A 23,336-nucleotide genomic window follows, 5' to 3' on the forward strand; every position below is an offset into this window, starting at 1 on the left:
CTGAAATAAATATAAATTAAAGAAAAATATCAAAATAATAATAAAAATCTAACCCAAATGACAAAAGCACATAGCAAAATTATTAAAACTTAACTGAAATTAAAATGAAAATTGAAAAAATAACCCCAAATCAAAACATAAATAACTACTATAAAAATGCAAAAAAACACATAAACACACACACACACACACACACACACAAAGGAAGGGTGAACAGTGTAATTATAGCTGTAATTACAGATGTATTTACATGCAGGTAATTATTAATTTAATTGTTAGTATAGTTAAAGTCACCTAAAGTGGGACCAAAAAAGCTTACTGACCAAAAAATTTAGAAGGGTAGTGTACATGATAATAAATTATAAACAGCAAGGGTAACTATTTACACAACAATGAATGTACATACACTTACATACAGTATCAATATATAACCTTCGGATGGTGGTTAGAATTTCAGACACCTCATCTTAGCTTTTATGATGAAGTGACGAAAAGCTCATTCGCAGTATAGCTGATTGTTTACCTGGAAATTAAATTCACACAAAGAATCATTGGACATGATGGATACCATTCAATATAAGGGTTTAAATGTAATGGTACCCAATGTAAATGAAAATTCTTTTAGAACACAAGGCAGAGAATGCTGCTCAACTGAGATCTGTGTTAAATGTTGAATGGCATCTCCTCTACTATATACACATCAGCATCTGGTTTTAATTTAACAGCATGACAGCTGATAACTGCACTTTAATTGAATGAAAGAGAAATAAGGGGCAAACATGAAAAAATAAATCATTCGAATGAGCCACTGATCTACACTCCAATTTGAAAACTATTACCACAAAAAAGCAAATAAATGAAATATGACAGTCATTAACTTAGCATCTATGCTGATGAATGTATGCTTTCATGAGTCTTTTGCATGAAAGCAACATGCTACATTTACTGTCTTTGATGCTCTCAGGAAGGGATCTCTTGCCCCATCATGTTTTTAAATATTTTAAGGTACATTTCCACTCAGGCACCGTGAAGATGTGTCATGTGCAGGCAGAGCGAGGTGTAAGCAGTAGACTGCAGATGGGGGTCATGCCGTAGAAAGCAGGATCTGTGAAGGGGAAGAGGAGGATGAGGAAGAGCAGAACACCCATCTGGTAAAAGAACAGAATCACAGGCCTCTGTGGGTGGAGTAAAACTGAGCCAATGGCAGGAAAACCCATCCAGTTGCAAAACGAGTGGCACAACACGGGTCCCACCAGATGACCTGGTCGTTAAGATATTGAAATCTGAAGTGAGACACAAACCAGATGACACTGTATTTATTCATATCACGGATACTCACCTGTCCTTATGAATATGAAGGCAGTGTAAGCTCCAAAAATTGAGGTATAAGTGAACTGGAAAGCTGAAAGATAACATGTAATGAAGTCTTAGATGAGCTAACATCAAATGTAAGGCATTTAAATGCATTTACCTGCACAAATTAGTATCTCAAACACAGTGTCTTGTCCAAAGCGAAGCTGTTCAATGATATGATGGAAATGTGCTATGTGGGACAGAAAGAACACAGCAAAGTCAGAACATAACGGAAAATTTAAACTCCACATTCCCTGTCACGCAGAGTTTTTAATCATGATCACACCGTGTTCATTCACTGGCCAGAGGAGAACTAGCTCCCTGACTGAGCCTGGTTTCTCGCAAGGTTTTTTTTTTCTCCATTTCTGTCACCTGATGAAGTTTGGGTTCCTTGCCACTGTCGCTTTTGGCTTGCTTAGTTGGGTCTAGGGGACTTTTAATATTCAGCAATACTGATTTGACCGTCCAATACTGACACTATTGGACGAGAACTCAACTTAGCTGGATGATGACATCACTGTTTTCTGCAGAGCTGCTTTATAGCTGAATTGAACTCATTTCACAGTTGATGTACTTTACACAGTTATCAAACCGAAACGAATCAACACTGAACTGATTTCAACTGAATTATGACTGTTTACGCATTTAGAGCTGCTTTACAAAAGTTTAATTATGTTTGCTTCATCGTTATTTTCCTGTTTATCACTGTAAAAATGATTTGAAACAATCTGTATTGTATTTAAAGCGCTGCTTGTACTGCTTGTTGATACTAGCCCCCGAATGGTAGAGGTCAAGTTAAAGTCTGATGCTTCTACAAGCGCTATAAAAAGACTCCCTGAACACTTACAATACCTTTTAAAAGCGTAGGCTACACATACACAACTAGCCTAAATTCACTGCTCATTATCAGAGCTCGACAGCGCCATCTGCTGAGATGACAACATATTAAACTACATTATCGTCTTGCTATTTCTAACTTACCCACACCGAAGAAGAGCGGACTGATGAAGATGGCAGCAGTGGGACCGATGCATGGTACCAACATGGGAATCATACACGCTCGAAAGACGAACTCCTCTGTTAATGGAGCCACCACGTGGTTCCTCAGCCATCGTAAATCCTTCACACACTTGCTCCAAGACCGAGAATCTGCTCAGTAATGAGGATCACAGTATTACATTGCAATAGACGTTAATAAGCAAATAGGCTATTCATGATTCTTTTTTTTTTTTCTTTTTTTTTCTTCTTTTTTTTTACATTATATATAGGCTATACTACCGGTCAAACGTTTTTGAACGGTAAGATTTTTTTTAATGTTTTTAAAAGAAGTCTCTTCTGCTCACCAAGGTTTCATTTATTTGATCCAAAATACAGCAAAAACAGTAATATTGTGAAATATTTTTACAATTTAAAAATAACTGTTTTCTATTTGAATATATTTTAAAATGCAATTTATTCCTGTGATCACAAAGCTGAATTTTCAGCATCATTACTTCAGTCTTCAGTGTCACATGATACTACAGAAATCATTCTAATATGCTGATTTGCTGCTGAAGAAACATTTATTATTATTATCAATGTTGAAAACAGTTGTGTACAATTTTTTTCAGGATTATTTGATGAATAGGAAGTTCAAAAGAACAGCATTTATCTGAAATAGAAAGCTTTTGTAACATTACCACTACCGTTCAAAAGTTTGGGGTCAGTGAGAGTTTTTTTTTTTTTTTAAGAAATTAATACTTTATTAATTTCAAGGATGCATTAAATTGATCAAAAGTGACAGTATAGACATTTATAATGTTGCAAAAGCTTTAAATTTCAGATAAATGCTGTTCTTTTGAATTTCTATTCATCAAATAATCCTGAAAAAAAATTATACACAACTGTTTTCAACATTGATAATAATAATAAATGTTTCTTGAGCAGCAAATCAGCATATTAGAATGATTTCTGAAGGATCATGTGACACTAAATACTGGAGTAATGATGCTGAAAATTCAGCTTTGCCATCACAGAAATAAACTGCATTTTAAAATATATTCAAATAGAAAACAGTTATTTTAAATTGTAAAAATATTTCACAATATAACTGTTTTTGCTGTATTTTGGATCAAATAAATGAAGCCTTGGTGAGCAGAAGAGACTTCTTTTAAAAACATTAAACAATCTTACCGTTCAAAAACTTTTGACCGGTAGTGTATGTATATATATATATTAGTTTTTATATTTATTTTATTTTTTATTCAAATGTTTTATTTAAAATATTCTAAATATATATACGTATTCATACTCACTCAAGGCTGTTTTAATTTCATGAAAAAGTCCTCTTGGGCTCTCAATTGCCAACTGGGTCAGAGGTCCAAGAAAAAGCACCTGTGTTCAAAATAAATAAATAAATACACAAAATAACCAGAAATCTCAGGACAGGCTGTTTCTGGTTCACTTCTTGCTTAAGTGTACAATGGTGGTATTGGGTTTTTTTTTATTATTTATTTTTTTTATTAGGTAACTAGTAAAAGTTAAGGTAAACCTTTGGGTTTAGGGGCCCAGTTTGTAACCATCAGGTAACCAGTTATTGTAGGCTACATGTTTATCTATATGAAAAGAAGAAGAAGAGAAGACAGCAATAACAAACCATAGTGAGTGTCAGCGGCAGCAGAGTGGCAGGCACAAAGCCCTCTAGACGAATGCCCAGCAGGGCCCACAATGGTGGACTTGGCTGTAACAAGTCCAAAAATAGATCATATTAAATAAAATTAAGTAAAAATAAAATTTAAATTAACTTACATTTATATAAAAAATGAATACTCTTAACACTTAAGAAAGTAACTGAATACTTGAAAAGTATTTCATCGCATATGCATGGGTCACTCTGGCATGCAGCCCACACTCACCCTGACTTTCATGTAATGAGTCCATGCCAGTACAACCAGTGGTGAAACAGCTGACACACACAAAACACTGATAAAACGCCTTTTTATTGTGTTTGGGTGATCCCTAAAGAATGAAAAAAAAAGAGCATATGGCATCATTGAAACATTTTAAACTGCGACTGAACTGTTCTTCAATTAGACAAATAATAGCCCAGTGCTTTACAGATACAGCTTCATCACTACCTGGGTAAGTTGCCCCTCCATACATACAAACTCCCAACATACAAACAGGCAAGCAGTAAACAACACTTAACAGATATCCAACACTCTCCATCAAAAGTCTCTGAAAGGGTTTTGATTGATAACATCGTCCGTTATTCCAAAGAAACATGCTGCTGTCTGAAAAGAAGATAATGAGCTTAAGCTGCTTGCAGTTCATGACGCAGCCTCTGTTGTCAAGCTAGTGCAAAGCAATTGAATAATCATGATTTTTACGTCCAGTTTATGCATGTCTTCTCTTTGTCAACTATACAACTGAATGATTAAAAATGTTTTAATAGTTGAAGTGGCTAGTTTTATTACACATTTTCTTTTTAAATTCACTTTACCCATGTTTGGACATGCGGCTCAGACTGGTTTGTCTGTTTTTAAGAAGTTTAGAGAGAGAGTCAAACATTTTTTTTATTAAAGTAAATATTCAGATTACTAGTTTTACTAGATCGTAAAAAAGTTGACAGATGTTATGGTTGAACAAAATGAGCCTCAGCAAAAGGGAATCTCAATCAGATCTCAATATTAACATATCACAAACGATATTAACAAGTAATTATTATTAAAGAAAAAAATGTTAAAGGCAAAAAGTCTTATGTTCCCACAAAATCTACCCGCCAAAATACGCCTGTGAAGCAAGATATGATAAGCGTCTAAAATTGCCAATATCACCAACCTGGGAATATAAACTTAATCGAGTTTCATTTAAATAGCATATCTCACTCCCTCTGATTTCATTCCAATATTTTTTTATAAACATGCATATGTTCCTTCTGTTAAGTTTTCAAGGTCGTGTGTGCAAACTCCACCGCTTCTTTTGTTGCTTTTTGGCAACCGGACTTTTATTTTGAAGGTCGATCTCGTGCGCTACCATGTTGGAGTAGCGTAGCCGCTTTCACGCTGTTCTTCACACACACACTCTCGGCATGGCTGCGGATAGCACAATGTCTAATGGCCAGGAAACGGCATCTCTGAACGGTGAACCCGTGCTCAAGCGCTCCAGAGACAGCGTGGACTCACTGCGGATCCTGCGGGAGCCCCAGAATAAAGTGACCGTAGTGTTAGGAGCTCAGTGGGGAGATGAGGGGAAAGGGAAAGTGGTCGACCTCCTGGCAATGGACGCCGACATTGTATGCAGATGCCAGGTGGGTATCCAACCGCTCATCGTTTTGTGTTTATGAGAGTTTGAGCAAACATTATGTTTGTGTTGTCTGAGGCTTGATTTATTAAACAGTTTAATTGAGGTAAAAGCGGAAACAAACACTTTCAGAAGTCGCATCACAAACCTCATAATGAAGCCAAAGTTTCCATTATTTTTGTCATCGCCACTTGTTGGCGGCAGGACAAGTGATGTAACATTTCCTGCGGCTAGGTTTTTTATCTTATCGCGATACTTGCGCGCATGTTTTTAACAACTGTGTGTTATCAGGGTGGAAATAACGCGGGACACACAGTGGTGGTGGACTCAGTAGAGTATGACTTTCACCTGCTTCCTAGTGGCGTTCTCAACAAAAAGGCCACCTCATTTATTGGTATGTTTTGTTTGACCTTTCCATTGAATGACATGTTGCTTTACTGCCCCCTAGTTTTTACTGAGTTTTCGTTTTATTATGTATTTATAACTCTCTATTCAACTCAAACTGGCAGTCATGTCTCATTGTATTAATCTCGTTTCATTGTTTGGGATCAGATGTTAACCTTTGACCTGCTGTTGTGATTGTTGAGATAATTTCTTGTTCTGTCCTACAGGAAATGGTGTTGTGATACACCTGCCAGGACTTTTTGAGGAGGCTGAGAAGAACTCTCAGAAAGGCAATGGTAAAATGATCAGTATATGGAGTGAAATGCACAACAGTGTCAAACATGAGGTCTTGTGATATCATCTGCTTAATTTATATAACATATTTAAGATAGTTGCATAATAGGGCTGGACGATATATAGCTAAAATGTATACCTCAGTATTTTTGCAATTCAGAAAGACATGATCTAGATAGAACAGCTATTGTTACAAAGTTCATACAAATTGTTTACTGCAGAATTGGTCTATATAATATATATATATATAAGTTGTGGTTGTTGCAACTGAGAATTATGTAGAATAGTGGCAAGTCTATTAATTTGCATGACTTAATGCACAGATCTATTCTGACATACAGTATCTATCAGATTTTTTTCTTTTTTTTTCCTATGTCACTATGGTAAATATATTGCATGAAAAATATATACGTGTTTTTGTTTTGTTTTTTCTCAGCGCTGTTAGATGAAGTATTTATGGTTTATTTTTTTCCCCCGACTTTGTTTAATTTAGGACTTCAAGGATGGGAGGAGCGACTGAAGATATCTGACCGGGCACATATTGGTATGATTCTATTTTAACTTCATCAGGCCTTGAGTAATTTTGATGTATTCACAGAATCCAGATGACATTGACTATGTACAACTTTTGTCTCGGGCAAATTAAAATACCAGGAAACTGATATCTATGACATTAGAATTACAACTGTTCTCTTTTTTTGTGTAGTGTTCAACTTCCATCAGGCCGTTGATGGGATACAGGAGCAGCTGAGACAGCAGCAGGCAGGGAAGAAGTGGGTTTTCTTTTTTTCCACTTTTAACAGCTCACATTTGTAGATAATTTTCTACCAGATTGATATTGAGTTCACCCTCCTTTGTTTGACAGTTTGGGCACCACTAAGAAGGGCATTGGACCTGCATATTCCTCCAAAGCAGCACGTAATGGACTGAGAGTGTGCGATCTGGTCTCAGACTTCTCAGTATTTGAGGAAAAGTGAGTATAATGATAGATTTCTGTGTAATTTTTTAGATGATTACTAGAATGTTTTTAATGAGCATATTTTGTTTCTCTGTGAAATTTAGGACTGCATGAAGACAGATAAATATATATTTAACTATCTCTCCACAGGTTTCGGGTACTGGCTGGTCATTTTCAGACCACATATCCTAACCTTAATATTGATATTGATGCTGAGCTGGAGCAACTGAAGGTGATTAGCGTCTTGGCATCTTTCAATATCATGTTAAACTTCTAAATCATGAACCTGCCCAGTAATATTTTTTTCCACTTCACCCACAGGGTTATGCTGAGAGGTTACGGCCTCTAGTAACTGATGGGGTTTATTTCATGCACAAAGCCCTTACTGGACCAAGCAAGAAGATTCTGGTGGAAGGAGCTAATGCTGCCTTACTGGATATTGATTTCGGTATGAATGGCAATCCCACATACACAGGAAGATCCACTGGTGTGCTTTAAAATGTTTTGAGCTTGAGGACAGTGGAATTTGTGTTTGAAAGCGTGAATGATACGAATGTCTCCTTAACATTCGATGTTTCCATCTCTCTCAGGGACCTACCCCTTTGTGACCTCGTCAAACTGTACTGTCGGAGGCGTTTGCACAGGCCTTGGAGTCCCTCCATCTCATGTTGGCCGTGTGTATGGAGTGGTGAAGGCCTACACCACCAGGGTGGGAGTGGGAGCATTCCCTACTGAGCAAGATAATGTGAGTCTATGTCAGTGTGTGTTTTGAAGAGTCAGGAGGTAAAACTTGCATTTCTTCATATGTATTGTACTTAAATTATATTCTCTTATTTTCTAGGACACTGGCAATCTGCTGCAGAGCAGAGGGAGGGAAGTTGGCGTCACAACAGGCAGGCGGCGTCGCTGTGGATGGCTGGACTTGGTTTTGGTTCGCTATGCCCACATGGTTAATGGTTTTTCAGCGTGAGTTATGTTCAGTGTTTTACATTCACTACTGTTCTAAAGTTTGGGGTCAGTAAGATTTTTTTTAAGTAAGGGATAATGTACATCCAGCCGGTTGTTATCGCAGAATAAACACCGACAGGGTGATCAGGACCCTGACGTGAAGAGAAGGGGTCTTGCATCAGCTTCAAAGGGGTTTATTCTGAGATAATAATCGGCTGGATGTACATTATCCCGCTTATTACACGGCTTCTAGCCACATAAGTAAATAATTAGACATGAAATATTGATCAGACATACTGGATACCGGATGACATAATTAACTGTACAAGACAATATTGATTTGACTGCGTTTTAATATTTTATTAGCTCACAAAACGCAAAATTTCCACCAGGAAAAAAACATTTTTTGCAAGCCTATAGCACGGCAGACTTCAGTTACCCAGATGGACCTGTGTTATCTATTTTTAGCGGTTGTTATTGGGGAATATTGGGGGAAAAATACAGTAAATATTAAAATAATGCTTTTCTGCTTTAATATATTTTCAAATGTAATTTATTCCTGTGATGACAGCTGCATTTTCAGCTTCGTCTTCAGTGTCACATGATCCTTCAGAAAGCATTTGAATATATTGATTTGCTGCTCAAGAAACATTTCTTATTATTATCAATGTTGAAAACAGTTGTGCTGCTTAATAGGTTTTGGGAGCTGTGATAGTTTTTCCCCAGGATTCTTTGATGAATAGAAAGTTCAAAAGAACTGCATTTATTTGAAATAGAAATCTTCTGTGACATTAAAAATGTCTTTACTGGCACTTTTGATTGAAATGAATGCGTCCTTGCTGAATAAAAGTATTAATTTCTTTAAAAAAAATCTTTCTTACCCCAAACAGTTTAAACAAGTGGTAAACAGTTGCATTTTTTTAGTTGTAGCTATTACACACGTTGAACTTAAGATTTGTTTAGTTAATTTAACACTTTTCCTTCTCTTTCTCCCAGCATTGCTCTGACCAAGTTGGACATTCTTGACACATTGCCAGAAATAAAGATCGGCATAGCCTACACAGTTGATGGAAAGCCTCTTCCCAGTTTTCCTGGTAGGTTAGCTATTTTGTAACTCATTCTCATATTTGTTGCACAGTACAATATTCACACACATTACAATATTACCATACTATTTATCATTTACTAGCATAGACCTTTTCTGATAATGGAGGGGTTATTATTGTTTATTTCAGCAAACATGGACGTCCTCACAAAGGTTCAAGTGACTTACGAGACGTTCCCTGGCTGGTGTTGTAACACTGAGGGAGTGCGCAGTTTTGATGAGCTACCCTCACAGGCACAAGCTTACATTCGATTTATCGAAACTTTCCTGCAGGTGCCAGGTAAGAATACACATACTATATCATTTATTAATTTAGAATGTTTCAGCCACTTACATATGCAATAACAGAAAGAAACATCCTAATAGCATGTGTTGAAATGACAAAATGATCATTAGAAAATGTTTTCTCTTTTTAGTGAAGTGGGTGGGAGTTGGCAAGTCAAGAGAGAGCATGATAAAGCTGTTCTGACGAGGGGAATGGGAACGACTGAACTTCATTTGATGGTCTGCCAGGACATCAATCATCATGACCATTGGAGGACCTGAACTTTTTTTTATGCACCAGCGCTGAGATTAAGACTAACTGTGGGTTTAGAATCCATTGAATGTCCCACTCAAAGTGAACACCAGCATTGTGTATAGAGGTCAGGTCTGAGCACGTACCTTATTGTTTCAAAGCGCATCCCAGAACTGCTCAGAACATACCTCTGTCATTAACTCGTAGTTAGCATAAGTCTGTCGGAAAGCTGATGAATTGCAGAGCTTCAGACTGAAGGGCATCATTTTATTGTATCTTAAAATCAAACTTTGCACTCTGAGCATTTCAATTAGCATATTCATTGCTATTTGGTGGATAAAACCGAACTGATTTTTAAGATTGTCATGTACTGTTTATTTTTTTTATGTAATCAAGTGTGAGGGGGTCAGCGCTAAATCTTTTGTCTTTTTAATTCATTGTTTGTGTATACTCTAAGACCGGTTTGACATGGTTTGAAATACCAAAAGGGACCTTCACGCAGTCTTTGTGATATTAAAAGAAAATGATGCACTGTTAACCTTCTGTCAGCGATTAGTGCACTCAGACATAGCTCTTGACTCCATGAACAACAGTCACACATGCACAGATATACGTTGCATTCCACCTAGTGCACAAACTCATTTGCTGCTGTTTTTTGAAAAATAAAGTGCAAAACTAATTATGGTTTTAAGTGAATTTTTAAGTGATGCTTTTTTTTAAATTCTTGAGTTATATTTTAGTTTCATTTTAGTGGTACTTTCTACAGTCACTTTTAAGAATGCGTTCTTAACACGAATCCTGTTTTGTTGAAACACGCTAAATAATCCACATTACAGCCATTTATTTGAAAAACTGTAAAAATGTTGCTAAAATTCTCCAGAATATATTTTGCAATATTGTTTATGAGCAAATGGTGAGTAATAGTTTCCATCGGGAAATATGATTTAAATGAACAGGGCAATCTGAATTATCATCAGTCTTACAATTCTCTCGCGAGGCTTCAGACGTTCAAGTAAAATAATGAGGGTTTTTCTGAGTGTGCTCTATCTCGTCTTTTACCATCAGACATCTGGAATGGACGATCAGGTAAAATTCAACAATTCGGAACTTTTTTTTTTTTTTTTTAAGACAAAATGCAAACATTTACTACAGGAACATAATTTATGTATATATATATAATTTACTAAAAGTTTTCTCTGTTATCCTGTTTTTCTCTTAGTTCAGGTTTTAGGTTTAGTGTGTCTCATAAGTGGCAGTGAAACGGTATCAATACATGTCCGTAATTGTTAAAATGCACGAAATTACGTTAAATTCTTTATAGTCACTGTGTGTGAGACTTGCTTTCTATAGTTACGCGTAGGAGTTGTAAACACAGCGTAGTGTTTTGGTGATTTACGTAGGATGCTGGAGTACGTGCTTACAGTCACCGTGTCGGTTTAATTACAACAGGCAGGAGAGATGTAGACACACTGATCTTATTTTGTAGCACAACTTTTCAGTCAGTCTCTGTTTTTATGGACAATATACACTCTGTTAAGAAAAGAACATACGTTTACACTTTATTTTAAGGTGTCCTTGTTACAGTGTAACTACATTTAAGTTCTGAGTAATGTTAATGAACAACATGTACTTACTGTATAATTTAAGTTTAGGGTTAGTTGCATGTAATTTTGCATTACATACTGTTATTACTACAGTAAGTACATGTAGCTTAAGTAACAAGGACACTAAAATAAAGTGTTATTGAACGTTCAAATGTGTACGCGCGGATTATCCCAAAACTTAGTGACTCACCTATTAGTGACTATGAAAATGAATACCAGAAGTTAACACTGGAAAAACTGTTGGAATTTATCAATCATTAGAAACCACTAATAAATAAATCAAGTAATTAACCAAATTGTTGTATCTGTATCCCCACAGAATCGCCCGAACAACCAAAATATCGCTCATAACTCTGCTGAAGGTATCTCTCTCTCTTTCTCTCTCTCTCTCTTTCTCTCTCTGTGTGTGGTCTGTTAGTGTGTTGTACTATTCACTATGCACGAGTAAAGCTGGATACTGAACATCAACAATGTTTCTTAGAGAACTCAAATGTAGAGATGTTGACATTACATCAAACAGATACTACATGTATTTTCATAGTGTTCTCCATTCATTTATTCACTTTTGGCAGATAACCTCATTGTCCGCAGTACCTGTAAGCCACGTGAAATTTTAGTTCAAGTTGATCATGAATTCCCTGAGGTGATTGACAAACGTGTCTGGCCCTCATGTGTGCCTGTGAAGCGCTGTGGAGGCTGCTGCTCAGATGAGGCTTTGGAATGTGTCAGCGTGAACAATAACATCACCGTGATGCAGGTACGAACAGAAACATGTTCTGTGTCCGAAATCGCTCCCTATATAGGGGACAGCCATTTATATGGATGTCCGAAACCATAGTGGACGATATCGAGTGCACTAATTCAATCCCACAGTGTAACTGATGTACGCAACGGCTAGAGAATACCCATAATGCACTGTGAGAGTCGTGTGCCGAATGAATTCCCGCGCCTCGCCAGAAGATGGCGCCCGCAGCTAAATCATTCATCCATCCATTTTCCAAACCGCGCTGGTCCACTGTAGCTACTGCGTAATATCATACATGTATAATTTCATTTTTAAAGTGATTATTAAATTGTTTGATTAAGGTTTATACATGGTTTCCATGACAGAGATCATTTCATTTTACTACTGGAGTTGCAAGTTTGTTAAATTTCAAATGATTATTAAAGGGTTAGTTCACCCAAAAATGAAAATAATGTCATTAATTACTCACCCTCATGTCGTTCCACACCACTAAGACCTTCGTTCATCTTTGGAACACAAATTAAGATATTTTTTATTAAACCCGATGGCTCAGCGAGGCCTGCATAGACAGCAATGTTACTTCCTCTCTCAAGATCCATAAAGGTACTAAAAACATATTTAAATCGATTCATGTGAGTACATCGGTTCTACCTTAATATTATAAAGCAATGAGAATATTTTTTGTGCGCCAAAAAAAACAAAATAACGACTTTTTAACAATATCTAGTGATGGCCGATTTCATAACACTGCTTCATGAAGCTTCGAAGCTTTACAAATCAAATCAGTGGATCGGCGCGCCAAAGTCACGTGATTTCAGCAGTTTGGCGGTTTGATACGCGATCCGAATCACTGATTCGACTCAAAAGATTCATAACGCTCTGAAGCAGTGTTTTGAAATCGGCCATCACTAGATATTGTTAAAAAGTCGTTTTGAGGGTTTTTTGGTGCACAAAAAAATATTCTTTTCACTAGATTCTAGTCACTTTATAATATAAAGATAGAACCACTGAACTCACATGAACTGATTCAAAAATGTTTTTAGTACCTTTATGGATCTTGAGAGAGGAAGTACCATTGCTGTCTATGCAGGCCTCGCTGAGCCATCGGATTTAATCAAAAATATCTTAATTTGTGTTCCGAAGATGAATGAAGGTCTTACGGGTGTAGAACGACATGAGGGTGAGTAATTAATGACAGAATTTTCATTTTTGGGTGAACTAACCCTTTAAACGGCAATCACAAATTCACTCGTTTTTATTCACTCCTTCAAGTGAACTATTATGGGGTAATGTAGGGAATAGTGAAGGAGAGTATGGGGGCTATTTCGAACACAGCAACTGAATACGGGAATGATTATGTTCATCATCAAATCTGTTCCTTCTCTTTTTTTTCTTTTTTCCAACAAAGTTACAGTTAATTTCGTATGCCCAGAATGTGCATGGTCCAGAGATTATTGAGCTGCCATTTGTTGAACACATTCAGTGTGAATGGAGGTAATGCACAAGTTTATGACTTGACATCACAAGCTATTATTGACATATTTGCTGAACTTAAACTTTCATAGAACTTCTTTAAAATAATTTTCCTCTCTTAATCATTAACTTTGCAACAAAAATAAAAATATGTGGCCAAGTTAACTTCTCATGGTGTCCAAATAATAATAATAATCATCATCATCGTCTTCATTATCATCATCATTCTAATTAATTATTCTTTTTCCTCTTAACAGGCCCAGAGACCATCTGTGATGCTTTTTACTTATTTGTTTTTTTAACAGCTCATAGTCATAGCCCTAGTCATGACTTTGTGAAATTGTATTCTGAATTATTTTATTAAATTATTTAAGTGATTTCCTATTATGGACAGTTGACAGTATTATTGACAACATTATTTAGCTTATATGTTTAAGATTATGTAAAAACATTAGTTAGTTTGTTTGTTTTTCTATCTAAGAATAAAATCTAAAAAATATATTTACTTTCAAAAACTTTCTAGTTTCATTCATTTTGTATGCAAATTCACTGTCTAAGAAACAAGATTTTTTTTCCACAAAATCTTATTCCACTATCAAGCCAAAGTAAGCAATTACATTAGTAACTATTAAGAGATACAATTAAAAAAAAAAAAAAAGATAGGAATTAACCTAATAGAAGAAAAGAAGAAAAATAGAGAGTCACACATTGATGTGAAAACATGGTACATATTCTGCTTTCTTAGACGACGTTCACTCAGTTATGTTTTAGCTACATAATTTGACTTCTCATTTTATAACAATAGAATGAGATCAGTATCCATCTGCATAACTTCAACCCACGACGTCTGCTGAGATTCAAACATATAGTGTCGCAGCACCACCTTGTGTTGAACATAATAAGTGATTATCCCTTTTAAAGAGTACGTGGCAGTGACGTCAATATTTGTGTGAAGACCCGGATATTATTCACAGCCTGCACAGTTCAGCCATCAGAGAGGCAGAGTGGTGAGAAATGAATCCTTATATCTTTCAGTTCACTTGTTGTCATCTCCCCCTCAGTACTCACTTCAGCGCTGCTCAATTATTTAGATGTGTGTGACGTATTTCACTGTTTGACCGATGAAAGCAGCTATAATCACACATTCTGCTACATACTTAGCTTAGCAGCTAGCTAGAGTTGGTTGTCAGTAAGAGTATGAAAATTATTGCAAAATAATTAGATACTGTCACACTTGCGTATTCTTCTGTTTTTATAACGGTGACATTACGCAGATGATGCAGGACAATCACAACAATAGAGTAGCAAAAGTCTCTCTCGACATGCTGTATAGGTAGACAGCTGTTTTTGAGAGAGAGCAAATAAAAGACATTGATAACGTTACAAAAGATTTCTATTTCAAATAAATGCTTGTCTTTCAAATAGTCTAATCATCAAAAAAATTATTTTCAACAAAAATGTTATGCAGCCAACTGTTTTCAACATAATTGTGAGGATTGTTTATATCATAGACATTCCCAGTGCTGTCTAGATACTATCTAGGTTGTGAGACAACCACAGATGCATAATTTAAATAATAAAACAAGTATCTGCATCAGAATCGTTTGGCAAAAGAAGAAAAGTGAAACTCGAGGTTAGTTTTGCTGTTAATACAATTTCACTTTGATTGATTTCTCTTTGCCCCTCTTAAGGTGATGAGTTGGTGCCTCCATGAACACACGTCGCCGTCACGGTCCTAGAAGCAGCCAGGACGGGGTGTACACTGGGCCCTCTCTGACCCAGTCCCAGCTGGTCCAGCAGCTGGAAACCCCCCTGGCTGTCCCAGCACCCATCGCCCCCATCGTGGACACATTCAGCATGTCCTGCCGAGACCGTACCAGCGAGTTTCAGTCTGTCTGCAAGTCCCTGCAGGGGAGACAGGTGCAATAACTATTGATTCATACTGTCTGGTAACCTGCGAGTGGCTGATAGGTTCAACAATGTAGTCTCCTTTTAGTGGAGTGTGTTGTATCATGAGTAGAAAAATACCAAAGAATTGTTGATGATTTTCTCTTGTTCTATTCCAGAATGGAGCACAGCCTGTCAGAGCTGTCAACAGTGCAGTCAGACAGCGGAGTGAATTCACACTCTTTGCTAAGTGAGTAAAAAATTTTGGTAATGCTTTAGTTTAGGGTCCAATTCTCACTATTAACCAGTTGCTTATTAGCATGCATATTGGCTGTTTATTAGTACTAATAAAGCACATATTAATGCCTTATTCTGCATGACCATATTCTACATCCCTTAATCCTGCCCAGTACCTAAACTTAACAACTACCTGCTCGCTCCAAGCGGGACGCAAATCCGGGCCCGTCCGCATGGGAGTCGGACACTCTAAACAATGCTAATGTTGTTAAAGTGTTAGTTCACCCAAAAATGAAAATAATGTCATTAATTACTCACTCTCATGCCGTTCCACACCCGTAAGACCTACGTTAATCTTCGGAACGCAAATTAAGATATTTTTGTTGAAATCCGATGGCTCAGTGAGGTCTCCATAGCCAGCAATGACATTTCCTCTCTCAAGATCCATTAATGTACTAAAATACATTAGCTGCAGCATTTAACAAATAAAAAGTTTAAAACGTTTTTTTTCCAGTACATCCGAGATTTCCATGTTACACTTTTAAGTTACATGTCGCCTAGCCCTAACCATAACCTACAGATCCCAGCATAAATGGTGATACATTATAATATTTGTTATTAAAGTATCAACAACATTCAGAAACATAAAAGCAAGCATAGGCAGTGCTGCGTGCATGAATTGGCAGGGCAGAATGCGCGCAACGAGTGCTTCCTTTATAATCACTAAAAAGACGATCTCACAATGCTTCAGTGACTGCACAATGATTCTTTAATAATAATGTCTACACTTTTTTAATCAGGATTTGCCAGCATGCAAAGCATTCAGCGCTGAACAAAAACTCGGCGTTTTGAGCGGTGAGTGGATCCTAATATCTCATTGCGTTCCAGAAATCAACAGATTTCTCTGTGATTTGCTACATTGCTCAACGCTACAAAACACGCTATTGGAAACACTGCCTATGCTTGAGCCCATAAAGCGTTTTTATTTGATCTTAGTTGTTCTTAAAAAAACAAAAAAAAAAAACATTTTTATAGCCCAATTAAAGGGTTTATTACAAACAAATTATTAAATGATAAAAATGAATAAATGTAACTGATCAAAAATTTGTTCAGTTACATTTACTGTCCTGTGAAAACAGGGGGTGCTGCAGCACCTCCAGCACCCCCACTTCCCGCGCCTATAAAGTATAACAATAATAATAATTTGCACGGTTTGATGTGATCCGAGGTAAGAGATCGTTTTGATTTAATCACCATTGCTAGCACGATTTATTGTAATGCTTTTTTTCCTCAGTTGGTAAGAACAAAAGTGGCAGACATGTTACTTACTTGTTCAAGACATTTTCCGGTGAAAATTCTTATCTTGGTCGTACTTCCAAGACTACAATCTGTGATTCTGAAGTACAGTATCCACACTGGTGTGGTGACTGACAGCAAACAATAGATTCATCCGCTCTGAGGAGCCGTGCCGAGGCACAACCCACGTAAAGATGATAATTTCGCAAACAACTGCAATTGCAGGTTTCAAACAGAGATGGCGACAAAGAGGCAAAACTTACAGACTGCAGCTTTAATGCAATTACATCAAAAGTAACTAATTAAATTACAGAAAAATTAAGAGTAATCTCTTACTTTTTCAAGGGAAAAGTAATTAAATTACAGTAATTAGATTACTTAGTAGTTAATTACACCCAACATTGACAATACACATACACAGTTTGCTTAAATTAATAACACATATGATTTCAAGTTTGATATGTGATTCCTGAATATAATTTTTACAAATATCATGAGTTACTCTTGAATATCATTACATTTTTAAAGTGACAATTTTTAATATATATTTGTTTACATTAATATATACACTACTATTCAAATGTTTACGGTTAGTAAGATTTTTAAGTTTGAGGTCAGTAAGAAGTTAACTATTTTATTCAGCAAGTATAGTAACAGTATAGACATTAACAATTTCTATTTCAAATAAATGCTGTTCTTTGGAACTTTATATTAATCAAATAATCCTGAAAAAAAAATGTATCACTGTTTCCACAAAAATATGAAGCAACACAACTGTTTTTACTGTAGTTTGATCAATTAAATGCAGTCTTGGTAAGCATAAGAGATTTCTTTCAAAAACATTAAAAAAAAAAAAACTTACTGACCTAAAACATTTGAAAGGTAGTGTACATATTTTGTGTAAGAAGTAATAGTAAAAGAATACAACAATTAATGTTTTGTTTTCAAGAATTACATTTTATGACTTTATGATATCGGGACAGTTGTATTACACTGATAGTTTGGACTTTATTCAAAATATTGTTATGAGTTGCATTTTAATGTATTTGTAAGTCAGTAGATCTGGACTAAATAACTAAAGCATAAATAAGCATCAAGTAATTGACCCAAAAGTCAAACTCAAAACTTGTGAATGATTTTTTTTAGGGCAGAGCGGCTCTGACCAACACTGATTGGATTCCATGTTAGCTGACTTCTGACTAGTTACTTCACATACTTCAGTCTGTTGTTTGTTCATTGTTGTTGAAGATCAGATCCAATATTATGACCAATTTCCTGGAAAATCCAGATGGTTTACAGTCTTTTTCCTGCAACTGTATTTAGTATTGGCACCGAGACGCTGCGTTTGACCTATAATTTATTCAGACCTACTTAAGCTTTAATGGTCTGTGTTATTTCGACTTGGCCTTATGACAGATATTGACCACATCTTATTAACAGGCGAATTGGAAGAGACCTCAGCAACACTTTTGCCAAGTTGGAGAAGCTCACAATTCGTAAGTATCTTGTATCCCTCGCCATCTCACACATGTACCACTGTGGACCGTGTTTGATGTGTAACTCAATCTGTTTACACCTGCAGTTGCCAAAAGAAAGTCCCTTTTTGATGACAAAGCAACTGAAATTGATGAACTCACTTACATTGTGAAACAGGTTAGGGTGATTCTTACTTCCCTTTCGCCAAGAACACATTATTCTGTCTGTCCATTTTATACTGTAACTGTCTGTGTTTATTCAGGACATCAACAGTCTGAATAAGCAGATAGCTGGCCTGCAGGAACTCGTTCGATCACGGAGTGGACAGAATGGCAGACATCTTCAGACACATTCCAACACCATTGTAGTCTCATTACAGGTATTAACCTCTGGCCTTAGTGGTCAATCACAAAATAAAGATGACTAGTGGACTTTCGCCTGGAATGAAACACTGTTTTCTGTTTGTAGTCCAAACTGGCATCAATGTCAAGTGACTTCAAGTCAGTACTGGAGGTCAGAACAGAGGTAATTGATTTACTTGTTTGGTGTGGGATGCTGCATGCTAAATTGTGGATCATTTTTATGATATTTGGGCTATTTTTTCTCTCTGTTTAGAATTTGAAGCAGCAGAGAAGTAGACAAGAGCAGTTTTCACAGACTCCTGCCTCCTCATCCGCTTTCCATGCCAACGAATTCAGTAAGAGAATCTCCACTCATGAAAAAGCAAAGACAATGTCTGCCTTGACACATTCATGTAGTTATTTTTCCCTCTTGCTTCTCTTTTAACAGACAATTCAGTTCTTATGCAGGACGACTCCAAGAAGACAGATATATCTATAGATATGGACCTCAACTCCAGTCAACAGATGCAGTTAATCAATGAACGGGTATTGTTTGTTTATCGGGTTTGATGTAATGGTATAGCTGCAGGTAAACTTATTCACATTGTTGACATGTGTCTGTTTAGGATTCATACATTCAGAACCGTGCAGACACTATGCAGAATATAGAGTCCACCATTGTGGAGCTTGGCTCCATATTTCAGCAGCTGGCTCACATGGTGAAAGAACAGGAGGAGACCGTACAGAGGTGAGGAAAAAACTGTGTGTCTTTTTATGTATGAAAGGATCTTAATTGATAGATTCTTCATCATTACGAGGTCCATTAAGATGGATTTTCTGACATTTTCTGCTCCATATTTTCACCTATACCAGTGTTATTATTGTTAACGAAAACTTACAAATAGTTTTAGGTAATTGAAGTAAAGTTAAAATAAACTTAAAATGAAATAAACATAAATTGAAGCTAAATTGAAATAAAAACTAAAACTAATAAAAATGACAAAAACACTAACAAAATTACTGAAATTAAAATGAAAATGAAAACGGAAAATATAAAAATAAAAGCAAATTTTAAATATTAATAAATACTATAATAGTAAAAATAATAATAATAAAATAACACTGACCTATATCCAGAAATGTAGGTCAGATTCAAGCACAAGCTTTTTTCTATTCCACAGTTTCAGTGTCTAATCAATAAGCAAGTTTGTTTTTCCCATTTTCTTCCATTTGTGGTCAGGTCATCATGGTCTGTGACCATAATGAAAAGCTCTCTGCCATTGTAATCAGGTTTTTTTTACTGCCACAGTAACAGTTAGCCCACAGTTCCAGTAAAAAAAAAAAATTCTCAATTGATGTAATGGTTCAGGTTGCTTTAAATATGCCAACATCTTGACTCCAGTTATAAATCTTCTGACATACACTACCATTTAAAAGTTTAGGGGCAGTACTTTTTTTGGGGGGAAAGAATTTAACACCTTTATTCAGCAAGGATACATTAAAGCAGAGGTCTTCAACCCTGCTCCTGGAGACCCACTCATTGCTTCTGAAATCGCATACTGTCTGAGAGTAGGTACTACATTTGAATTTACTTCATGACCGTTAAAAAAGTATGTTCTATATAGAAAGAATATGGGTATTATGAATAAAATTCAGACATACTACATCCGCCATGATGTTACTGTCACGTAACCTACTAGCGTCAGTTGCGTCGCTTCACTGCCATTCGTAAAATCTCTCCCATGGCCTCATGGGATAGTCAAGTGTCCATCGAATGCGCACTTCAGTATCTTGGCGGAAGTAGTAGGTCATCCAGGAACTTTTCGCCTACTGTTTTTCGAATACCATGTATTCGGACGTAAAATGGAAGGAAGGCATCAAGGCATGTTCGAATACAATGTTAGCTTCACTTCCTGTCTCCTGAGACCCATTTTTTAAGGCAGCATAGATGTATCCTTTGCTGCCTTTGACATCCCTCATTCCTGAGCGTTCCATTTTGTGACTGTTGAGCTTCAAAATAAACATGGCATCTGAGAGTTGCGGTTGGTGGTCAGTTTGTATAAATCTAATTTTTTGACCAATGTTTTCCACTTTTGATGTCATTTTTAGTGAGAAATTATCACCAAGAAATTACTATCACCAAAGCTTTCTGTTTTGTGAGGTACCTTCGTTCGCAAACACTGCCTGCAAAGTCATTGTCTGATAGAGCAGCAAAGCAACAAGTCAGCAGCCTGTATCTCCAGGATTAAAAGATTTTTATAATGTTACAAAAGATTTCTATTTCTATTTGATCAAATAAATGCATCCTTGGTGAGCATAATCTTACTGACCCCAAACCTTTGAACGGTAGTGTATTCACACTGTATAAACAAAAAATGATTTTTTCCCATTGAACTTCTCTCTTCCCTGACAGAATTGATGCTAATGTAGAGGACACTCAGCTGAATGTGGACCTAGCGCACACAGAGATACTCAAATATTTCCAGTCTGTATCCAACAACCGCTGGCTGCTCATCAAGATCTTCCTAATCCTCATCATCTTTTTCATTGTCTTTGTGGTTTTCATGACCTGACGTCCACTCTTAAGAGGAGCAGATTCGAGGAATCAGGGGATTCTCAGTATTTGAATAGTGAAAGGGGCTGTTGTCTCTTTTTCTTTCTGTCTTTTCTCTGCTCTTTCTATGCTCACTGGCTGCTGATGTCTCTTTTAGTGATCTTTTTCCCAAAATTGGTGAATTTATAAGACTCAAGTCCAGTATAGCCAGAGCAGTTGTCAGTTTGTAGTCAATTTAAAAAGAATGTTTAATTTATGCCTATGTTTGAACGTTTCAAATTCAATCTAATATGTTTGGTATCTGTAGAGGGAACTCTTGAAAATGATGAACTCACACCGATTACAGAGATATATCCATGAGTAAAGCCAGCAATCATGACATGGATAAAGAACCACTGTTTTAACATATTCTGGATCAGTGTGACTGGCATTAATCATGTGATACACCTACAGACATCACTACTTCTAAGACTTTATTATGCATTTGCATTTTTTTCTCTTTTGTCTAAATATCCTTTTAGAGAGGACTTTATGCAGGGGTTTGTAACAGAATCTCTCTTATATTCTGACTGCTGCAGTAAACCACCAAGCCATCTCAAATGGCGGTAATGCTTCTACACTTTTATGGTGACACTGCCTAGAGGTTTTTACGTGTATTCTTTGTATTTTTGATTTTGGGATCAATTTCCACTGTTCTAAATACATCTGGTTCAACAAGTAAGAGATCAGTATTTGAAGCTAGTGGCCTTATCCAAATTTTAGTCAAAGCAGAGAAATGCTTTAACATGAAATTTGAACATAATTCAAACAGGAATGAATTTTTTTTTTTTTTTTCATTTCAGTGGATGTTTTAATCATCTTTCACAGTCTTGTTTGTACATTAATGTTCTGCTTGTTGAAATTTCACTGTGTATGGTTTCAGGGGATCCATGAAAATACTGCTTTCCAGATCTCAACGTAAATAGTGTTTTCTGTAGAATACATCCAATTGTGTTTAACTGGACATTGAGATTGGGGGAAAGTCCCACCCCACCATTTGTGAAACGCATACTGTAAAGATTTTAAAAAATGGAAATAGAAATGTATGCTTTGTCGTAATGTGTTTGCCGTTTTTATTTTCTGCAATAGCATACAGTACGGGGTGCGTAACTTATTTTAAATTCATGAGATTACTAAAAAAAGTTAGCTGTTTTAAATAGAGGATAAAAGTGGCATTTTTCTTGCATTTGATAATTATGCCACATTTAATAGAAGGGAAGCAAACAAAAGGTCATGCTGTAAAATGCTTGAAATAAAAAAAGTGACATAATGCCAGTAAACCTTTTATCCACAAAAATATTTAGCAGCACAACTGCTTTCAGCATTGATGATATTAAAAGAAATCAGCATATTAGAATGATTTCTGAAGAATAATGTGACACTGAAGACTGGAGTAATGGCTCCGCTAAATTCAGCTTTGACATTACAAATTACATTTTAAATGATATTCAAATAGAAAATGTGCCACATTCAATAGAAGAGAAGTCTACAAAAGTTCCATAATGAATCAGCAAGACCATGCCTTAAAGGATTAGTTCACTTTCCAATTAAAATTTCATGATAATTTAATCACCCCCATGTCATCCAAGATATTTATGTATTTCTTTCTTCAGTCGAAAAGAAATGAAGGTTTTTGAGGAAAACATTCCAGGATTTTTCTACATATAGTGGACTTCACTGGTCTCCAAACGGTTGAAGGTAAAAAATACAGTTTCAGTGGAGCTTCAAAGGGCTTTAAACGATACCAGACGAGGAATAAGGGTCTTATCTAGCGAAACGATCGGTCATTTTCTAAATAAAAAAAAAAAAAATGTATGCGTTTTATATAAACAAATGATCGCCTT

The 23,336-nt window shown here is 36.2% G+C and overlaps 3 protein-coding genes across 5 annotated transcripts; 2 read left to right on the forward strand and 1 right to left on the reverse strand.

Moving 5' to 3' along the window:
• Positions 1–205: 205 nt before the first annotated feature.
• LOC127503503 (CAAX prenyl protease 2) lies at positions 206–5,326 on the reverse strand. 3 transcript variants are annotated; one of them, XM_051877435.1, is made up of 8 exons: positions 5,173–5,326; positions 4,248–4,350; positions 3,989–4,072; positions 3,648–3,726; positions 2,335–2,502; positions 1,472–1,543; positions 1,340–1,402; positions 206–1,261 (listed from the first exon to the last, which is right to left on the reverse strand). In XM_051877435.1, the coding sequence occupies exons 2-8, from the start codon at positions 4,257–4,259 to the stop codon at positions 1,038–1,040; spliced, it is 702 nt and encodes a 233-aa protein (XP_051733395.1). In that variant the 5' UTR covers positions 4,260–4,350; positions 5,173–5,326; the 3' UTR covers positions 206–1,037. The 3 variants fall into 3 exon arrangements, with proteins under 3 accessions (XP_051733395.1, XP_051733396.1, XP_051733394.1); XM_051877436.1 differs by having other exon boundaries at positions 4,470–5,225; XM_051877434.1 differs by having other exon boundaries at positions 4,248–5,225.
• A 37-nt stretch (positions 5,327–5,363) lies between these two features.
• Positions 5,364–10,519, forward strand: adssl (adenylosuccinate synthase, like). The gene is made up of 13 exons (XM_051877431.1): positions 5,364–5,641; positions 5,926–6,028; positions 6,246–6,314; positions 6,806–6,856; positions 7,019–7,085; positions 7,178–7,285; positions 7,421–7,502; positions 7,592–7,718; positions 7,861–8,015; positions 8,112–8,236; positions 9,215–9,312; positions 9,454–9,603; positions 9,740–10,519. The coding sequence occupies exons 1-13, from the start codon at positions 5,423–5,425 to the stop codon at positions 9,790–9,792; spliced, it is 1,407 nt and encodes a 468-aa protein (XP_051733391.1). The 5' UTR covers positions 5,364–5,422; the 3' UTR covers positions 9,793–10,519.
• Positions 10,520–14,527: 4,008 nt separating this feature from the next.
• stx5al (syntaxin 5A, like) lies at positions 14,528–22,551 on the forward strand. Its single transcript, XM_051877433.1, has 11 exons — positions 14,528–14,669; positions 15,354–15,582; positions 15,729–15,799; positions 18,523–18,578; positions 18,665–18,735; positions 18,821–18,937; positions 19,027–19,083; positions 19,174–19,255; positions 19,348–19,445; positions 19,526–19,647; positions 21,313–22,551. Exons 2-11 carry the CDS (start codon positions 15,373–15,375, stop codon positions 21,470–21,472), a joined length of 1,044 nt encoding a protein of 347 aa, XP_051733393.1. The 5' UTR covers positions 14,528–14,669; positions 15,354–15,372; the 3' UTR covers positions 21,473–22,551.
• The last annotated feature ends 785 nt before the right edge of the window (positions 22,552–23,336 follow it).

The sequence above is a fragment of the Ctenopharyngodon idella genome, chromosome 21, assembly GCF_019924925.1.
Source record: "Ctenopharyngodon idella isolate HZGC_01 chromosome 21, HZGC01, whole genome shotgun sequence".
Taxonomy (NCBI): domain Eukaryota; kingdom Metazoa; phylum Chordata; class Actinopteri; order Cypriniformes; family Xenocyprididae; genus Ctenopharyngodon; species Ctenopharyngodon idella.